Source organism: Eretmochelys imbricata, chromosome 24 (assembly GCF_965152235.1).
Source record: "Eretmochelys imbricata isolate rEreImb1 chromosome 24, rEreImb1.hap1, whole genome shotgun sequence".
Taxonomy (NCBI): domain Eukaryota; kingdom Metazoa; phylum Chordata; order Testudines; family Cheloniidae; genus Eretmochelys; species Eretmochelys imbricata.
In genome coordinates this window covers 5,408,813-5,427,327 of record NC_135595.1, presented here as the reverse complement: position 1 = coordinate 5,427,327, position 18,515 = coordinate 5,408,813, and the positions used below count along the sequence as shown (strand labels likewise).

General features: G+C 52.4%; 1 protein-coding gene across 1 annotated transcript in view; it reads right to left on the bottom strand.

The window, feature by feature from the left end:
• The window catches only part of LMNA (lamin A/C), a 60,492-nt gene that overhangs the window by 11,594 nt on the left and 30,383 nt on the right, over positions 1 to 18,515 (bottom strand). The window contains exons 2-6 of the mRNA XM_077841664.1: positions 3,695 to 3,851; positions 2,519 to 2,644; positions 1,712 to 1,882; positions 888 to 1,013; positions 153 to 373 (exon numbers count right to left, since the gene is read on the bottom strand). Of these exons, the coding sequence (XP_077697790.1) occupies positions 153 to 373; positions 888 to 1,013; positions 1,712 to 1,882; positions 2,519 to 2,644; positions 3,695 to 3,851 (801 nt within the window). The remainder of the gene's footprint in view (positions 1 to 152; positions 374 to 887; positions 1,014 to 1,711; positions 1,883 to 2,518; positions 2,645 to 3,694; positions 3,852 to 18,515) is intronic.

The window sequence follows — 18,515 nt, the reverse complement described above, 5'->3', positions numbered from 1 at the left end:
CCTGTGTTACCAGCCCACCCAAATCAGGCATGTCCTCCATTCACCCAGCCCCCATTGGCACATCCCCCCACCCATCAGACCCCACCCCCCCTTGGCCATGCCTCCAGCAAGCTCCTCCCCCACCCCATCAAGGAGCCTTTCTCTGCACCCACCTCTCCTCCTCTCCCTCCAGCAGCTTGCGGTAGGCTTGGATCTCCATGTCCAGGGCCAGCTTGATGTCCAGAAGCTCCTGGTACTCATCCAGCTGATGCTGCATCCTGGCCCGCATGTCCGCCATCTCCCGCTCCTTGTCGGACAGGATGCGTCGGCTGGTCTCCCGCTCCCGGGCCAGCGCGTCCTCCAGGTCCCGCAGCTGCGACTCCTTGGCAGCCAGCTGGGAGCAGAGAGGAGACACGGAGGAAGGGGGTGAGGCAGAGCACAAGCAGCAGAGGGTGCCCCTCGCTACCAGGGCTACTGGCCCCTTAGACACAGACCCCGCTGTCATGCACCTGCTGGGGATGTTTGCCCATGAAGGACTTCCTGAGACACAGCTCTGTTATAGCCAAGTGCGAGCCAGAGGATTGCGGGAGGCTGGGGGTGTTATGCCCATGTCCCCTCCAAACCTGCCCATCTCTCCCCTTTGCTCCATGCCCCGCAATCATGGCAATGGGGGTGCGAATGCTGTGCCTAGCAGCCGGCCAGCTCCACTCCATCCCATCAGCCCACTGTGGCTAGAGGGCAGCACCTAGCGCTGACGGAAGGGGCGTCTTCATGTACTGAATGGAGCTCGCCCATGACAGGCGCTCAGCTTGGTTCCAGAGCAAAGGCCTGGGGCAGCCGCAAAGGGGAACTAGTGGGAGGAGGGGGCAGATGGCTGGACAATGCTCTCGCTGGCATCTCCTGCTCACCTGCTTCTGCAGCTGGCTGAGCTGGGCCGACAGGCTGTCGATGCGGATCCGCGACTGCTGCAATTCTTCGTGGGCGGCGCCCACCATGCTGCTGTTCCTCTCCGCCGACTGCTTGGCATTCTCCAGCTGCAACCCACAGGCCAGGCAGGGTTAGCACAGCAGAGGAGCAGCTGCCTACCGACGTCCCACTGTGGTGGGAGCGAACAGCCCCGGGAGAGGCCAGTCACGAGGGCCCGCGAGGGCGAGCTATCCATCAGCCCCTCGCAGGAGACAATCGGGCTGGCAGCGCTGCTCAATGGGAGCCACTCGCTGCAGAGGATCAATGGTGGTATCTAGACTAGGGCTTTAAAAACCCCGGCCTCTGGGCCAGCTTCCATCAGAGGCTCTGAACATGTCCTGCAGGTGCTGATTTAGCTCCACCTTCCCCACCGGGGAGGCTGGTACTAAGTGATCTCTCCATTTTACAGGTGGGAAAAGCAGGGCCCAAAGAGAGGAAAGGGCCCCCAACATTTTCACAAGTGGGCCCCAATTTTCAGTGCTCACTCCAGTTGTAGCCGTCTCGCCAGCTCAGCCTGATTCCTCATTGATTTCACACGGCGGGGAGGCTACTCCAGGCCTCTCAAAGCCAGGCCCCCGTGTGCTGTGAGCTGAGCTCCTAGAGATCAGAGGCTGAGGGTGAAAATTTGGCTTTAAGTGACTTGCTTAAAGTCACAGAGAGTTGGGGGCAAAGACAGGAATAGAACCCAGGAGTCCTGGCTCCCAGTCCTGAGCCACTGGCCCACCTCACCGCCCGATCCACTCCCTGGCCCTGTGCAGTGTGTTACCTTGGAGCCATAGGTCTTCTCCAGCTCCTCCTTGTACAGTCTGACCTGGGATTCATGCTGGGCCCGCAGGTCCTGGAGGGCATCAGCCAACTTGCTCTCAAACTCCTGCTGGCGGCCGTTGTCGATCTCCACCAAGCGGGTCTCATGGCGACGCTTGGTCTCGCGAAGTTCCTGGGGGCGGTCACAGCAATAAGGGGCTATGTGAGCCATGGGTCTCAGAGATGGAGCTCGCTGGTACAGGGCAGCAAACAGCCGTTAGCCTCCCTGTTGGGACCCGCACTGGGATCGGGTGGGAGTCACCTGCTCCCTAGGTGGGAGCGGTGCCAAGCCAGGCTCAAGCAAGAATTGCTCCTTGCGCAACGTACATGCCCCAGAATCTGGTGCTTGATCCTCAGGGCTCGTCTACACTTGGGCCACTGTCGTGCTTCAAGTGTAGACTCTACCTGCACTTCTCCTGTCGACACAGGTAATCTACCTCCCCAGGAGAATAATTCTTCTATCAACCTAGTGCTGTTTACATGGGGACTTAGATCGGCTTAACTACGCCGCTCAGAGGTGTGGATTGTTCCCCACTGCCCCAAAAGCTAGGTGCGGTTTTGTGAATTCTGCTAAATGGATCCCTTCCTCGTCCTCAGCAGAGCCAACAATGCTAATGCACCTCGCCTTAAGTTCTCTGTTGCTGAGGGCGCTGGCATGACCTGTCCTCATGGGGGAAGAGATAAATCATGGGCCGGTTCAGTGCATAAGTCTGCGCCGAGGGTCTGTATTGGGGAAGGCCTTGCTCAGGGGCAGCCCGACCCCGCTCACCTCGCTGTAAATGTTCTTCTGGAAGTCGAGTTCTTCCTTCAGCGTCTGCAGACGGTTCTCGGCGTCCACCCGACGCAGCATCTCATCCTGCAGCTGCTTCTTCACCTCGCCCAGGGCGGCTTCCAGCTAGGGAGGGGAGAGGGGAAAGTGAGCGCAGCTAGACGGAGATTCGCAGACCCAGCAGGCGGGTCTCAAGTGAGGTCTCTAGCCAGGTGGCTGCTGAGCCTGGGGACTGCAGGCCGGCAAATCTGGAGACTTTACGCAAACTGTGATTGCTCAATTTGCATATTATACATATTCACAACCTCATTTAAATAAACTGCATCAGCGCTAAATCCATCAATTCTCCCCTCCCCCCAATACAGAAATTATGCCTGTCAAATCCATCCCCCCATCCCCCTCAGCCTCCCACCGGTCAGTGGCTCTCCCTATCACAAGACTATGACTGCTGCTCAGGGGCCCAGGAGAAGGCCCTCCAAATTGGGGGTCTCCAGGCCAATTTGGGCAGATTGATAGGGTTGGGCTGGGCATTTCCTACTTTGCCTAGGGCAACAAAAGGGACCATGGCCGGCACTCAGCAGAACTAGCTCATGGCCCAGCTGGATATGTCCCCCGCTGCAACAGGAGCCAGCCAAGGCTCCCGCCTCACCTCTCCCATCAGCGAAGTGATGCCAGAGCTTGCAGGTCAGTGGTAGGAGGGTGACTGCCTCCTTCCCGACTCCCCCAGACACCAATCAAACCCCATGGCTGCACCTCTCTCAGGCGATGCTTAGAGGAATGGGTTGCCTGCCCACCCTGCTACCCACCATCCCGCCTGGTGTTGTTGGCTCCCTAGCTCAGACCTAGCTGGGACCATTAACTGGCCAGAGCTGCGGGGTCCCATCCGCTCCGAACCATAAGGGGCATTTCAGCAGGCTTGGCAGGATGTGCATGGGGAATGCCACGATCTCTGGCGCCGCACAGGGCGCCCTGGGGCAGCAAGGATCAGGAGTCAGGACCAATGTTCCCTCTAATTTTTGACAGGCCGTATGCGCAAAAAAATGTCTTCTGTGCAAATTGTGCTTCTGTGCAAATTTTTGTGTGCGCGGTGTTTTGCCATGTGTGCGGGGTTTAGGATCTGTGTGCGTGCTCACACGCACAGCTTAGAGGGAACAGTGGTCAGGACCTGCTGCTCACCTTGGACACTTGTGTCCTCAGCTCCCGGATTTCATTCTCCAGGTTCCTCTTCTCCCCCAGGGCGGTGGTGAGCGCGGCCTCTTTGGAGTTGAGCAGGGCCTCCAGGTCCTTGAGGCGAGCCTGTGCGGCCAGCAGGTCCCCTTCCTTCTTGCCATTCCTGGAACACAGCCAGCAAACTGCTCTTGTGATGTGTTCGGGGAACCCCCTGCCCCATCCAAATGAGGGCCCAATGCTGGAGAGGGGCCCAGAGCACAACTCCCAGATCCAAACACCCCTCCAGCCCCCGGGGACAGCTCAGAACCCGATCCCAATGGTCTTGGTGAATTTCACAACGGTGGAAGATGTCTGACAGCCCTGGTGCTCGGAGACCCATGTAGCCACAGGACAGGTGCAGCCTGCCCAATTCCTGCCCTCTTTCTCCTGATTCATTCAGCTGCCATGTCCCCGACTTGGGATCTGCACAGACAGGATGGGTTTTGCATCAGTGCAGTTAGTGATGCTTCAAAACCAGGGGAAATGACACGGGAGCCAGCCCCATTTCACACCGACACAGCACAACCCCCCCAGCAGCGCTGGGCATAGTTACCCTGCTACAAATATCCCCTCTATAGACAGGGTTTGAGGCTCTTTGATCTCCCAGTGAACCCAGCTTCCCATTACACGCATCACGAGGTGATCAGCCGTGAAATCAGCTTCTGCTCCAACCCATGTTACGGGCTGTTTTATTGGCCCTGGCCTGCTGGTGTTTATTGGCTGGTGATTCAGAGCGGCGTGTGGGTGTTTAAAAATTAAACACAGGCTGACGTATGAATTGGCAAGCGGCTCCCTGGGGAATTAAAGCAATGATCCCTTTTACAGCACATCTGACAGAAAACACACACACACACACACCCTGTTAACAGCCTCCAGCTCAGAATGGAAAAGCAAGCACAATATCATTAGTATTTATTATCTGCACTGCAGCAGCATCTAGGCCTCCCAGTCGTGGACCAAGATGGTCCCTGCCTCAAAGGCCCACCAATGTAATCAACCTCCCTCCTCCACGCTACCTACTAAAGAGTCTTGGAGCCGCAGGAAATTTCAGAAACATTTTACGTACCAGGGATGGAAAAAGGTGAGTGGGAACTTGGGCCTAAACTTTCTGGTGGCTCGTGATTTTAGGCGCCAGACCTGAGACACCGTGAGAGCGCCAGATTTCCAACAGGACAGCGCTCGGCTCTGTTTGAAAGGGAAACCCCTTTAAAAAGGCAACTCAGGTGGAGTGCTGAAAAATCTGGGTACCCCAAAATCACTAGTTGCTTGTGAAACTTGAGGTCTTGGAGGACGGTTAATAAGGGATTGATTGAGGAGGAAAGACCAAGAGATTTACAGTAGAAGTATTTACAACTCGGCCCTAAGGATCCAGGGGTATTTGAAAGATATATGCACCAAGGAAGGAAAGGGAATTATTCAGGGTGCTCCGAGGAGCGAGGAGATGAAGGAGAATGAAGCTGCAGGCAGATCATCAGGAAACGCCTCCTAGCAAGAAGACAGATTAGTCTTCCACAGGACATTTAAAACCAGACTTAAGTGCTGGGCAAACCACAGCGATCCTGCTGCGGGTGGTGGATGTGCCGTGTCGGCTTGCGCTAGATTATGTGCCCACTAGATGTTGCTGTGTGCCGCACGCAGCTCCAAGAGGGGCGTGATCCCTGGCATACAACAGGAGACAAAGCTGGAACTCAGGCTGCAGGGAAGCCTGTTTAGATCTGTAGGTATTTTGATAAATAAACATCTGCTTAAGATGGACTTTGACTCCATACAGAATGACAGCATGGGAGGGTTGGACAATTCAACCCTCTAAGCTCTGTGAGGTTAACATCTCCTCCCCCTTGTTGATCGATGAGCAGCTATTTACTATTGTGTGTATTTATGGTAGAGTCTGGAGGCCCCAACTGAGATCATGGATCCACTGTGGTAGGCACTGAGCCCACACAGTGAGAACGTCTCTGCCCCGGAGAGCTTACAGTCTAAACAAACGAGACAGACCACAGGTGGAGGGGAAGTGCTGAGACTCTAGCGAAAGGAGATGCCTCGGGATGAAGAGCTACCTAAAATAAGGAAATCCAAGTGGTGTGTTCTCATCTTGACCAATGCAAGGTCAATTGGCATCTTGAGCCGGCATGAAGGAGAGGAATGGGACCTCAGAAATATTCCCACTTGGAATCCAAACTAGGGTGGCCAACTTTTTCATCCCACAAAACTGAATGCTCTAGCCCCGCCCCTGCCCTGAGGCCACGCCCACCGCTCACTACATTCCCCCTCCCTCCCTGGCTCGCTCTCCCCCACCCTCACTCATTTTCACTGGGCTGGGGCAGGGGTGCGGGAGGGGGTGAGGGCTCTAACTGGGGGTGCGGGAGGGGGCTCCGGGCTGGGACAGGGAGTTGGGGTGTGGGAGGGGGTGAGGGCTCTAGCTGGGGGTGCGGGCTCTGGGGTGGGGCTGGGGATGAGGAGTTTGGGGTGCAGGAGGGGGCTCCAGCCTGGGGGGTGGGGCCGAGGGATTGGGAGTGAGGGAGAGTGCTGCGGGCTGAGGCAGGGGGTTGAGGTGTGGGAGGGGGTGAGGGCTCTGGGCTGGGAGTGCTGGCTCTGGGGTGGGGCCGGGGATGAGGGGTTCAGAGTGCAGGAGGGGGCTCTGGGCTGGGGCAGGGGTGCAGGACGGGGTGAGGGCTCTGGGCTGGCGGTTCAAGCTCTGGGCTGGGGCTCGGGGTGAGGGGTTTAGGGTGTAGGGGGCTCCAGGTCGGGGGGGTTCATGGCTGGGGCAGGGGACTGGGGCGCAGGCTTACCTCCAGCAGCTCCCGGTCAGCGGCACAGTGGGGATGTTAAGACAGGCTGCCTGCCTGTCCTGGCACCGCGGACCGCGCTGCGTCCCGGAAGCGGCCAGCAGCAGGTCTGGCTCCTAGGGGGAGGCCCGCAGGCGGCTCTCGCCCGCAGACACTGCCCCCCAGCTCCCAGTGGCCAGTGCTTGGGACAGGGGCAGCACGCGGAGCCGCATGACCCCCCGCCTAGGAGCCAGACCTGCTGACCGCTTCCGGGGCTCAGCACAGTGCCAGGACAGGTAGGGATGAGCCTGCCGTAGCCGGGCAGCACCACCGTCCGGACTTTTAACAGCCCGGTCAGTGGTGGTGACCGGAGCCGCCAGGGTCCCTTTTCGACCGGGTGTTCTGGGCAAAAACTGGACACTTGGTCACCCTACTAGCAAGAACTGTACGTTTTCTCCCTCTCCTGTGGAGGGCTGGGGCTGATTCTTACAGCGAGTCTGAGCTGAAAGGACGGCTCCTGGCTTAGATCCGTCTGGTACAATAGTATAAACATCATGTACGTCCTCACGTGGGTGGCAGTTGGACTGCGTCATAAAGGCCACCCATCAGAGCTGCAGAGACCGCTTCAGGTCCCTCCCATTCTACATGAGGCCTGCACAGAGAGACAAGCCAAATGCTGGCAGCTTAGCTGTCTGCTGCTCTTGTTGATACAGGCTGACTAACTTGCTATCCCTGCTAACTCCCCAGACCCGCATCTGCCTGAGGACAGAGCTAGAATGAATTTGACCCAGATTCCTTTCGAGAAAAAAAAAAAAAAATCCAGCCCGCAGATGGGGAATGCCATGATCTTAGCCAGGGACTGAGGCTCAGGACTCCTGGGTTCTATTCCCAGCTCTGCCACAGAGCCATGATCAGAGCAAGAAGTCCTGGGTCAGGGCTCCGAGGTTCTATTCCCAGCTGTGCAGCCTTGCCTCCCGGGGACTCAGTTTCCCCACCTTGCATTGGCATGGTGAGGCTTACTTGGCATTTGTGAAATGCTTCAAAATCCTCTGGTAACAAACATTATAGCTCCTGTAAAGCATTTAAAGTGCCATGGAAATGCTGCTAAGTATTATTACTCAGTGTAAAGTATGAGAGGACTTTTTCAGGTGTGCAAATTCTTTATCTGCATCTGGGGCGCTGGAGAAATTGGGACTTCCTGCCTACTGGGCATTTTGCAATATTTGAGATTACACCCAAGAACCCTGGCTTTCCCAAGGACAAAATCCATTACACTCAGAATTGTTGCTCTTTGCTTTGGGCAGACTTAACGCCGTAAGAAGAAAGCATCAAGGTTACTTTCAGTATTTGATGCAGTTCATGCTGATCATTATTCAGGTTTCAGGGAGACTGGTGGACCAAAAGCAACCAAACACTATCGGACACTATTTTGGTAGGACTTACAAAAAGAAAGATTGGAAGTTTCTTCCACATTATCAGGTCGTTGATAATTCCTATTCCCTAAAACTGTCCTGGAAACAACTGCTGTGGGTGTCAACACCCAAGTAAAAGCTGGGCTGGAAAGAGGAAGGATCTAGGCAAGTCTGTTAATTTCAGCTAGCAACATCAGTTTCAGCCCTGTTCTAAATAGACACTGTGGGCTCAGATCTCATAACCTGGGGGTGCAGGTGGGATCTATTTGGCTCTGGCTGTGTGGAATAGGCATCTATGTGCCGGAGCCCCAAATCTGAGCACCCGCAGGCAGGTGACCTTTAAAGAAGAACCAAATTTGTGCACGAGAGGGACTCTGTTTCATACCCATCTCTACTACCATCATCTCCATTCTACAGATGGGGAAATGGAGAGAGGTGAACTGACTTGCCCAAGGTCACGCAGCAAATCCCATCACCAAGTCATGGATAGAAGCCAGGAGTCCCAGGCCTCTGCTCAAGCCCACTCTGCGTCCTCTGAAACCACTTTGCACTGTTGCAGCCATTGACACTCGAGTGCAGAGCTGAGTTTTGTGCAGCTGCCAACCTGAATCCCAGCGCACACAGTGTCTGCATTCCGCAGGGGGCGGGAGCAAACTCCGGGCTCACTAGATCATGGGTAAAAATATCAGGGCGGCGATGGCCAAGGCTGATGCCCAGCGCCACGAGCTGGCCTGCTTTGCACACAGTGCGGGCCGAGGAAGGCAACGAGATATTCCCTCACGCACCTTGTCTCGCTCATATTCTGGGAGCGATATGACTACAACCACCCTGCAAACAACTTCCAGCAAGAGGCAGGCCTGAACCCAGCTCCAGAGGCTAGTGGGCAAATCTGAACTGCCCTAATCTAGCCAAAACACACCACCCACCGCAGAGACAGTTCCTGGCCGGCCCTACCCAGCCCCCGGAGCTTCCAAGTCAAGGCCAGCAGAACCCCTCGCTCTGTACGTGCCAGTGACTCAGAGAAGAAAAATGCCGACCGAGAGCGTTTCTGGAGCTTCTCTGGCTTATTACAAACACCCTTTAATGCTGAATTATCCCCATCTGACAGCAGCCTCTTCCTTCCAGCCAGCATGAGAAGGATACAGGGATCTGGGGCTTAAACCCCAGGGCCTTTGATTATTGGCCAGCACTTAAATTCTCATTCTGGTTATTCCCTCCCTGGCCTGGTCCAGACAAGCCAGGAGACCTTCAACTCTGAAGAGCTGGGCCAGGGTTCAATTCACTTTTGGGGCGCCTTAAATAACCACCCGAGTAATACAGCCTCCCCAAGTGACACAACAGTAGCAGCAACCACGCTGTGCCTGCAGGGAACTTTCCATCACCTGGTAACGCTGTATGGTTGTCTCCCCCTAGATAAGAGGGGTTTCAGAGTCAGCCGCAGTTTCTAACCTAATGGATTTCATTGAGTTGGAGCAGCAGAGGTTCATGGTTTTAGTGCAGAGGGTCCTGGGTTCAATCCTCCATCCCGCTCAGAGAGCAGCTGAATGTAGCTCTCAATGTGCTAGCCAAAGGTCAGTGCGCACTGTCTGGGATTTTAGGACCCCATGGCCTACTGAATTGGAAAATCCCTCCCTTCTCTCCCCAGACACAGCCAGTAGCGTTTACAGACCGGGAAATGACTTGCCCGAGGCCACAGAGTGAATAGTGGCAGAGCCAGCCTTGGATTTTAATATAGTCAGATCTCCCTACCCACAATCCCCCTTTCCCTCTAACCACTAGTCAACACTGCCTCCCAGAAGGTTGCTGCTAAGGGAAAAGGGTTCCTGCCAGCTGAGGCTCCAGGAACACAGGGATCACTGCAGGCAGCCGCATAGCCAGGGGCTAGGAAAGCTTTAGAGAAAGCAGGCAACACGGATGGCTCTAAAGCCAGCACCGCCATAGTGCACAGAGATGGGCCTGAATCAAAACCCCAGACCCAAAACCCAGGGTGCAAAACCTCAGTGCAAACAAAAACCTGGCCCCAAATGCCAAGGAGCGATTCTCTCCGAGGCTGCCCACTGGCTCGGAGACGTGGGATGTCCCAGCCGGCTGCGTGAAGCTGTGCCGTGTCTTTCCAATGCAAAAAGGTCATTCTTACAGCTGGGGTCAAACAGCATAAACTGAGGACCGCCCAGGACAAAGAGCTGCAGTCCCAGAGTCCCTGGCCTGCCCCTCGGGTGGGCTTTAGTCCAGTGTTACCAATCAGACCAGGCTGCAATTCACACCCATTCTGCACTGGCGTGGATGGCTACCTGAGGCACAGGGCTATCAAGAACCACTCCAGCCAATGTGAAAAATGAGAGCAGCATGAGAACTACACCGCCTTTGGTCTGTGTCTGTACAGCCCCTAGCACCATGGGGTCCTGGTTCCTCAAAGAAATCACATGAATAGACTCTGTTGGGTTGCAAGACACACTCCTCAGCTTTGATTAGTCTGGGAGCAGCAAGGTGATGCCAGTGAAAACCCCTGCCCTGTCGACACTGGGCCAGGGTCTGATCGCCAGAGTGGCTCTGGACTGATAGCGTGAACCGCATTGCGCCAATCAGGCCCCAGTGGAAGGGAAGCGGGCACGATAAGCAACGACACCTAGACCCGGCCCGTGCTGTATGTTCCCAGGGTCCACGGAGCCAGCAGGAGAGTACTGAATCCAGGCACACAGCCATCCCGAGCAGGGAACGGATCACGGAGCTGCTGTGTCTCAGAGTGGCATACACAGTGCATGCCAAGGGGAGCCAAGGGTGGGCCTATTCCTGCAGCTGGGCTACATTCTTGGTAGTGCCGCTACCCCTTGCTGCTTGCTCCTTTCAGCCTCTGCCTTCTCCTTCAGCATCAGCTCTTAACAACAGCCAAGAAGGGTGGCCATGTGGGTAAAACACTAAGCAGTGATGGAGGTTCGATCCCTGACTCTGCCATGAGCTCTGGGTGCGACCCTGTGCTGACAGTCTCTCTGTGCCTCAGTTTCCCCATCTGCAAAACGGGCAGAATAATCCTTCCTTTGCCTTGTCTATTTAGGCTGTACACTGTCTGGGACAGGAACCGCGTCACTATATGTATATATAGCAGCTTGCGCAGTCCTGATCTCCGCTGGGTCCTCTAGGTGCTACTGTAATGCCGGGGATTTTGTGTAAATCCCACACTCTGCCTCAGTTTACCCCTCAGACATGGGGTCAGTAATTTAAACCCTTGGAAAGTGGACTGACACCTCCTAGGGAAGATGCAATGCACAGGAGTATCATTCACCCCATGTTGCAGAAATTGGGGAAACTGAGGCACTGAGCAAACAAGTGACTTGCCTAACATCACACGGGGAACCTGTGGCAGAGAGGAAAATTGAACCAAAATTGAGTGCTGGTTCAGTGCATGGCCCCTGGGCAGTTCTTTGTCTCCAGACATTTTGAACAACAGAGGAGCTGACCTGGTGCTGGCAGCGGTGGGGATTTTTTTTTGCAGAGATTCCTCAACGAGTGCAGGCCAGGTTGGAAGGCAGAAAATTGCAAAGGGGACCCAGATGGGCCATTCCCATTTGAATTACTAGGAATGGGGCAGCCAAATTGGCAGGCATGGCTTTAAGAAATCAACAAAACACATCCCAATTAACTCATTTAGTCCAGATATCCTGGGAAGAGTCACTAGGAGCTAAGGGTCAGTGAGGTGTACCCCACACAGCAACTCTGCACGTGCAATCGGCCTAGGTCTCTGTCCCAGGGATGATCCACAATGTCAGCAGACTAGCTGCCAGCAGACAGCGGAGGTGGAGGGGGAAGAAGGATTTCGCTCTGTCGCATGTGCTTTTCCGCCAAGGAAAGAGAATTCACACCAACTTCCTTAAAACCTTTGGTGATTAATTCGCTGCTCGAGATGCAAGGAGGAACTGGGAGGCCGATCCCATCTACTCTAAAAAAATACTTTGCGAGAGGCCTCCAGCAGGCGTCTGTGTCTGTTAACATCTGCCAGGGAAGCTACGGCACCAAACCCGGCGCATCTTTGAGAATGGAGGCTAGTTTGAGAATGGACCTGTCTAGTTCGGACAGCAGCCTGCAACACACATGTGGCTGGATTTGGCAAAAGCAGCTTTTATGCTTCAGATCAACAATTCTCCACAAACCCTTGGTAGTGCAGATACCTTCTGGGGCAGCTGGGGACCTGCCCAGTCCCCACTGTGGGTCAGAACAGCCCAGAGGCTGCTCTCACTTACACTCTGCTTCCCATGGTCCCTGGGAAGCAGAGAAGAGCCGTAATGTAGGTGCTATGTCCATGTCCCCCCCTTGCCTCTCCCTATGTTGGGGGCTGGGCCCTGACGCCTGCCCCACACCAGCTGGGGAGGCCCCTGAGCATGGATGTGCGTGATTTCTCAGTGGGGCCAATCTCTAAGTGGACACAGTGGCATAAAGCTCGTTTAGTGTAATTGAGAATCAGGCCCTTTGCATCCAGTCCTGCAGAGGCTCTGAACACCCTCAGATCCCATCGGTTTCAGTGGGAGCTCAGGATGCTTGGTGCTCCTATTACTATTTATATGGCAATCACATTTAGAGGCCATTACAGGGATGCCAGCGTGCTGGTCTGTCTGGGCAATGTCCTTTCCCGCAATTAACCATTCGGGAAGAAACAAAGGTTCCAGCCAGAAGCATCTGTGCAACAGAAACAGGCGTCACCAGGCTGTATGTGGCCCCCAACTGTCCGAGTGCCTCATAATCTTTGCAGAAAGAAAAGGAGTACTTGTGGCACCTTAGAGACTAACGAATTTATTTGAGCATGAGCTTTCGTGAGCTACAGCTCACTTCATCAGATGCATACCGTGGAAACTGCAGCAGACTCTATATATACACAGAGAATATGAAACAATACCTCCTCCCACCCCACTGTCCTGCTGGTAATAGCTTATCTAAAAGCCATTTCCAGCACAAATCCAGGTTTTCTCACCCTCCACCCCCCCACACAAATTCACTCTCCTGCTGGTGATAGCCCATCCAAAGTGACAACTCTTTACACAATGTGCATGATAATGAAGTTAGGCCATTTCCTGCACAAATCCAGGTTCTCTCACTCCCTCACCCCCCTCCAAAAACCCACCCCCATACACACACAAACTCACTCTCCTGCTGGTAATAGCTCATCCAAACTGGCCACTCTCCAAGTTTAAATCCAAGTTAAACCAGAACATCGGGGGGGGGGGGGTAGGAAAAAACAAGAGGAAATAGGCTACCTTGCATAATGACTTAGCCACTCCCAGTCTCTATTTAAGCCTAAATTAATAGTATCCAATTTGCAAATGAATTCCAATTCAGCAGTTTCTCGCTGGAGTCTGGATTTGAAGTTTTTTTGTTTTAAGATAGCGACCTTCATGTCTGTGATTGCGTGACCAGAGAGATTGAAGTGTTCTCCGACTGGTTTATGAATGTTATAATTCTTGACATCTGATTTGTGTCCATTTATTCTTTTACGTAGAGACTGTCCAGTTTGACCAATGTACATGGCAGAGGGGCATTGCTGGCACATGATGGCATAAATCACATTGGTGGATGTGCAGGTGAACGAGCCTCTGATAGTGTGGCTGATGTTATTAGGCCCTGTGATGGTGTCCCCTGAATAGATATGTGGGCACAATTGGCAACGGGCTTTGTTGCAAGGATAAGTTCCTGGGTTAGTGGTTCTGTTGTGTGGTATGTGGTTGTTGGTGAGTATTTGCTTCAGGTTGCGGGGCTGTCTGTAGGCAAGGACTGGCCTGTCTCCCAAGATTTGTGAGAGTGTTGGGTCATCCTTTAGGATAGGTTGTAGATCCTTAATAATGCGTTGGAGGGGTTTTAGTTGGGGGCTGAAGGTGACGGCTAGTGGCGTTCTGTTATTTTCTTTGTTAGGCCTGTCCTGTAGTAGGTAACTTCTGGGAACTCTTCTGGCTCTATCAATTTGTTTCTTTACTTCCGCAGGTGGGTATTGTAGTTGTAAGAAAGCTTGACAGAGATCTTGTAGGTGTTTGTCTCTGTCTGAGGGGTTGGAGCAAATGCGGTTGTATCGCAGAGCTTGGCTGTAGACGATGGATCGTGTGGTGTGGTCAGGGTGAAAGCTGGAGGCATGCAGGTAGGAATAGCGGTCAGTAGGTTTCCGGTATAGGGTGGTGTTTATGTGACCATTGTTTATTAGCACTGTAGTGTCCAGGAAGTGTATCTCTTGTGTGGACTGGACCAGGCTGAGGTTGGTGGTGGGATGGAAATTGTTGAAATCATGGTGGAATTCCTCAAGGGCTTCTTTTCCATGGGTCCAGATGATGAAGATGTCATCAATATAGCGCAAGTAGAGTAGGGGCTTTAGGGGACGAGAGCTGAGGAAGCGTTGTTCTAAATCAGCCATAAAAATGTTGGCATACTGTGGGGCCATGCGGGTACCCATAGCAGTGCCGCTGATCTGAAGGTATACATTGTCCCCAAATGTGAAATAGTTATGGGTAAGGACAAAGTCACAAAGTTCAGCCACCAGGTTAGCCGTGACATTATCGGGGATAGTGTTCCTGACGGCTTGTAGTCCATCTTTGTGTGGAATGTTGGTGTAGAGGGCTTCTACATCCATAGTGGCCAGGATGGTGTTATCAGGAAGATCACCGATGGATTGAAGTTTCCTCAGGAAGTCAGTGGTGTCTCGAAGGTAGCTGGGAGTGCTGGTAGCGTAGGGCCTGAGGAGGGAGTCTACATAGCCAGACAATCCTGCTGTCAGGGTGCCAATGCCTGAGATGATGGGGCGCCCAGGAGTTCCAGGTTTATGGATCTTGGGTAGTAGATAGAATATCCCAGGTCGGGGTTCCAGGGGTGTGTCTGTGCGGATTTGATCCTGTGCTTTTTCAGGAAGTTTCTTGAGCAAATGCTGTAGTTGCTTGTGGTAACTCTCAGTGGGATCAGAGGGTAATGGCTTGTAGAAACTCGTGTTGGAGAGCTGCCGAGCAGCCTCTTGTTCATATTCCGACCTATTCATGATGACAACAGCACCTCCTTTGTCAGCCTTTTTGATTATGATGTCAGAGTTGTTTCTGAGGCTGTGGATGGCATTGCGTTCCGCATGGCTGAGATTATGGGGCAAGTGATGCTGCTTTTCCACAATTTCAGCCCGTGCACGTCGGCGGAAGCACTCTATGTAGAAGTCCAGTCTGCTGTTTCGACCTTCAGGAGGAGTCCACCTAGAATCCTTCTTTCTGTAGTGTTGGTAGGGAGACCTCTGTGGATTAGTATGTTGTTCAGAGGTATTTTGGAAATATTCCTTGAGTCGGAGACGTCGAAAATAGGATTCTAGGTCACCACAGAACTGTATCATGTTCGTAGGGGTGGAGGGGCAGAAGGAGAGGCCCCGGGATAGAACAGCTGCTTCTGCTGGGCTGAGAGTATAGTTGGATAGGTTAACAATATTGCTAGGTGGGTTGAGGGAACCATTGCTGTGGCCCCTTGTAGCATGTAGTAGTTTAGAAAGTTTAGTGTCCTTTTTCTTTTGTAGAGAAGCAAAGTGTGCGTTGTAAATGGCTTGTCTAGTTTTAGTAAAATCCAGCCACGAGGAAGTTTGTGTGGAAGGTTGGTTTTTTATGAGAGTATCCATTTTTGAGAGCTCATTCTTAATCTGTCCCTGTTTGCTGTAGAGGATGTTGATCAGGTGATTCCGCAGTTTCTTTGAGAGCGTGTGGCACAAGCTGTCAGCATAGTCTGTGTGGTATGTAGATTGTAATGGATTTTTTACCTTCAGTCCTTTTGGTACGATGTCCATCTGTTTGCATTTGGAAAGGAAGATGATGTCTGTCTGTATCTGTGCAAGTTTTTTCATGCAGTTGATAGATTTCCACTCCATACGGCTAAATGCAGTGCCTTGCATAATGACAGGTTTCAGAGTAACAGCCGTGTTAGTCTGTATTCGCAGAAAGAAAAGGAGTACTTGTGGCACCTTAGAGACTAACGAATTTATTTGAGCATGAGCTTTCGTGAGCTACAGCTCACTTCATCAGATGCATACCGTGGAAACTGCAGCAGACTCTATATATACACAGAGAATATGAAACAATACCTCCTCCCACCCCACTGTCCTGCTGGTAATAGCTTATCTAAAAGCCATTTCCAGCACAAATCCAGGTTTTCTCACCCTCCACCCCCCCACACAAATTCACTCTCCTGCTGGTGATAGCCCATCCAAAGTGACAACTCTTTACACAATGTGCATGATAATGAAGTTAGGCCATTTCCTGCACAAATCCAGGTTCTCTCACTCCCTCACCCCCCTCCAAAAACCCACCCCCATACACACACAAACTCACTCTCCTGCTGGTAATAGCTCATCCAAACTGGCCACTCTCCAAGTTTAAATCCAAGTTAAACCAGAACATCGGGGGGGGGGGGGTAGGAAAAAACAAGAGGAAATAGGCTACCTTGCATAATGACTTAGCCACTCCCAGTCTCTATTTAAGCCTAAATTAATAGTATCCAATTTGCAAATGAATTCCAATTCAGCAGTTTCTCGCTGGAGTCTGGATTTGAAGTTTTTTTGTTTTAAGATAGCGACCTTCATGTCTGTGATTGCGTGACCAGAGAGATTGAAGTGTTCTCCGACTGGTTTATGAATGTTATAATTCTTGACATCTGATTTGTGTCCATTTATTCTTTTACGTAGAGACTGTCCAGTTTGACCAATGTACATGGCAGAGGGGCATTGCTGGCACATGATGGCATAAATCACATTGGTGGATGTGCAGGTGAACGAGCCTCTGATAGTGTGGCTGATGTTATTAGGCCCTGTGATGGTGTCCCCTGAATAGATATGTGGGCACAATTGGCAACGGGCTTTGTTGCAAGGATAAGTTCCTGGGTTAGTGGTTCTGTTGTGTGGTATGTGGTTGTTGGTGAGTATTTGCTTCAGGTTGCGGGGCTGTCTGTAGGCAAGGACTGGCCTGTCTCCCAAGATTTGTGAGAGTGTTGGGTCATCCTTTAGGATAGGTTGTAGATCCTTAATAATGCGTTGGAGGGGTTTTAGTTGGGGGCTGAAGGTGACGGCTAGTGGCGTTCTGTTATTTTCTTTGTTAGGCCTGTCCTGTAGTAGGTAACTTCTGGGAACTCTTCTGGCTCTATCAATTTGTTTCTTTACTTCCGCAGGTGGGTATTGTAGTTGTAAGAAAGCTTGACAGAGATCTTGTAGGTGTTTGTCTCTGTCTGAGGGGTTGGAGCAAATGCGGTTGTATCGCAGAGCTTGGCTGTAGACGATGGATCGTGTGGTGTGGTCAGGGTGAAAGCTGGAGGCATGCAGGTAGGAATAGCGGTCAGTAGGTTTCCGGTATAGGGTGGTGTTTATGTGACCATTGTTTATTAGCACTGTAGTGTCCAGGAAGTGTATCTCTTGTGTGGACTGGACCAGGCTGAGGTTGGTGGTGGGATGGAAATTGTTGAAATCATGGTGGAATTCCTCAAGGGCTTCTTTTCCATGGGTCCAGATGATGAAGATGTCATCAATATAGCGCAAGTAGAGTAGGGGCTTTAGGGGACGAGAGCTGAGGAAGCGTTGTTCTAAATCAGCCACCCTCACAGCCCCCCTCCTGGAGAAGCAAGGGCTAATACCCTACTACACAGAGGGGAAACTGAGGCACAGAAAGGCTAAGGAACTAACCCAAGGACACATGAGGAGTCTGTGGCAGAGCAGGGAATTAAACCCAGGCTGCCCAAGTCCCAGGCGAATGGCCTAACCACTGGACCACCCTTCCTCTCCCGAATTTAAATTTAAAACATACATACACACGCAAAAACCAAACAATTTTTATGGCTGTTTCGTGTTTTTCTGCTGAGAAGCAAATTGATATTAAGCACTTAGCAATTCTCTGCCTGTTCAATGGCTCCAATTTCTCCTTTGGTCTGTGCCTCCTCAATGCAGCAATAACAGCAACACGGGAATAAAGACGCAGAAATGCCAAGATTAGAGCGCTAAGCTTCGCCTGAACAGCGGAATGAGAGACGCTGGATTCACTCGCTGGGAACTGGGGGAGTCCTTTGCCAAGGGAAAGTGTGTGTACTGTAGAATGCTGGGATCTTTTACTAAACAGAAATCAAAAAGTCTGAGCGGGAGTCATTTTCCTTCCACACCATCTAAAAACTGGCTGATCCTAACAACATTGCTATTCATCTCAAGGGACCTGGCACACTCCTGCCTGCTTCTTGTATGTTCCACCAGAACTACTGCTGTAAAGTGTTGCAGAGAGAAAAATACACACACACACACACGTTATTCCTGAGGAAGGATGGTCCAGTGGTTACAGCACTAGCCTGAGATTTGGGAGTCCTACATTCAATTCCTTGCTCTGCCATGGACTCGCCATGTGACCGCAGCCAAGTTATTTAGCCTCGCTGTGCCTCAGTTTCCCCATCCGTAAAAGGCGGGTAACCACATTGCCCTGCCTCACAAGGCTGCTGTGAGGATAAATACATTAAAGACTGAAGCACTTTAAGATCTACTGTTGAAAAGCACTTGGTATTATCATCTGCCTGTTACTCAGATGCATGAGTTACGTGCTCTGGAGTAGCTCTTGGTTGAACTAAAAAGCAGAACAGCATTGCCAGCCACGGGGA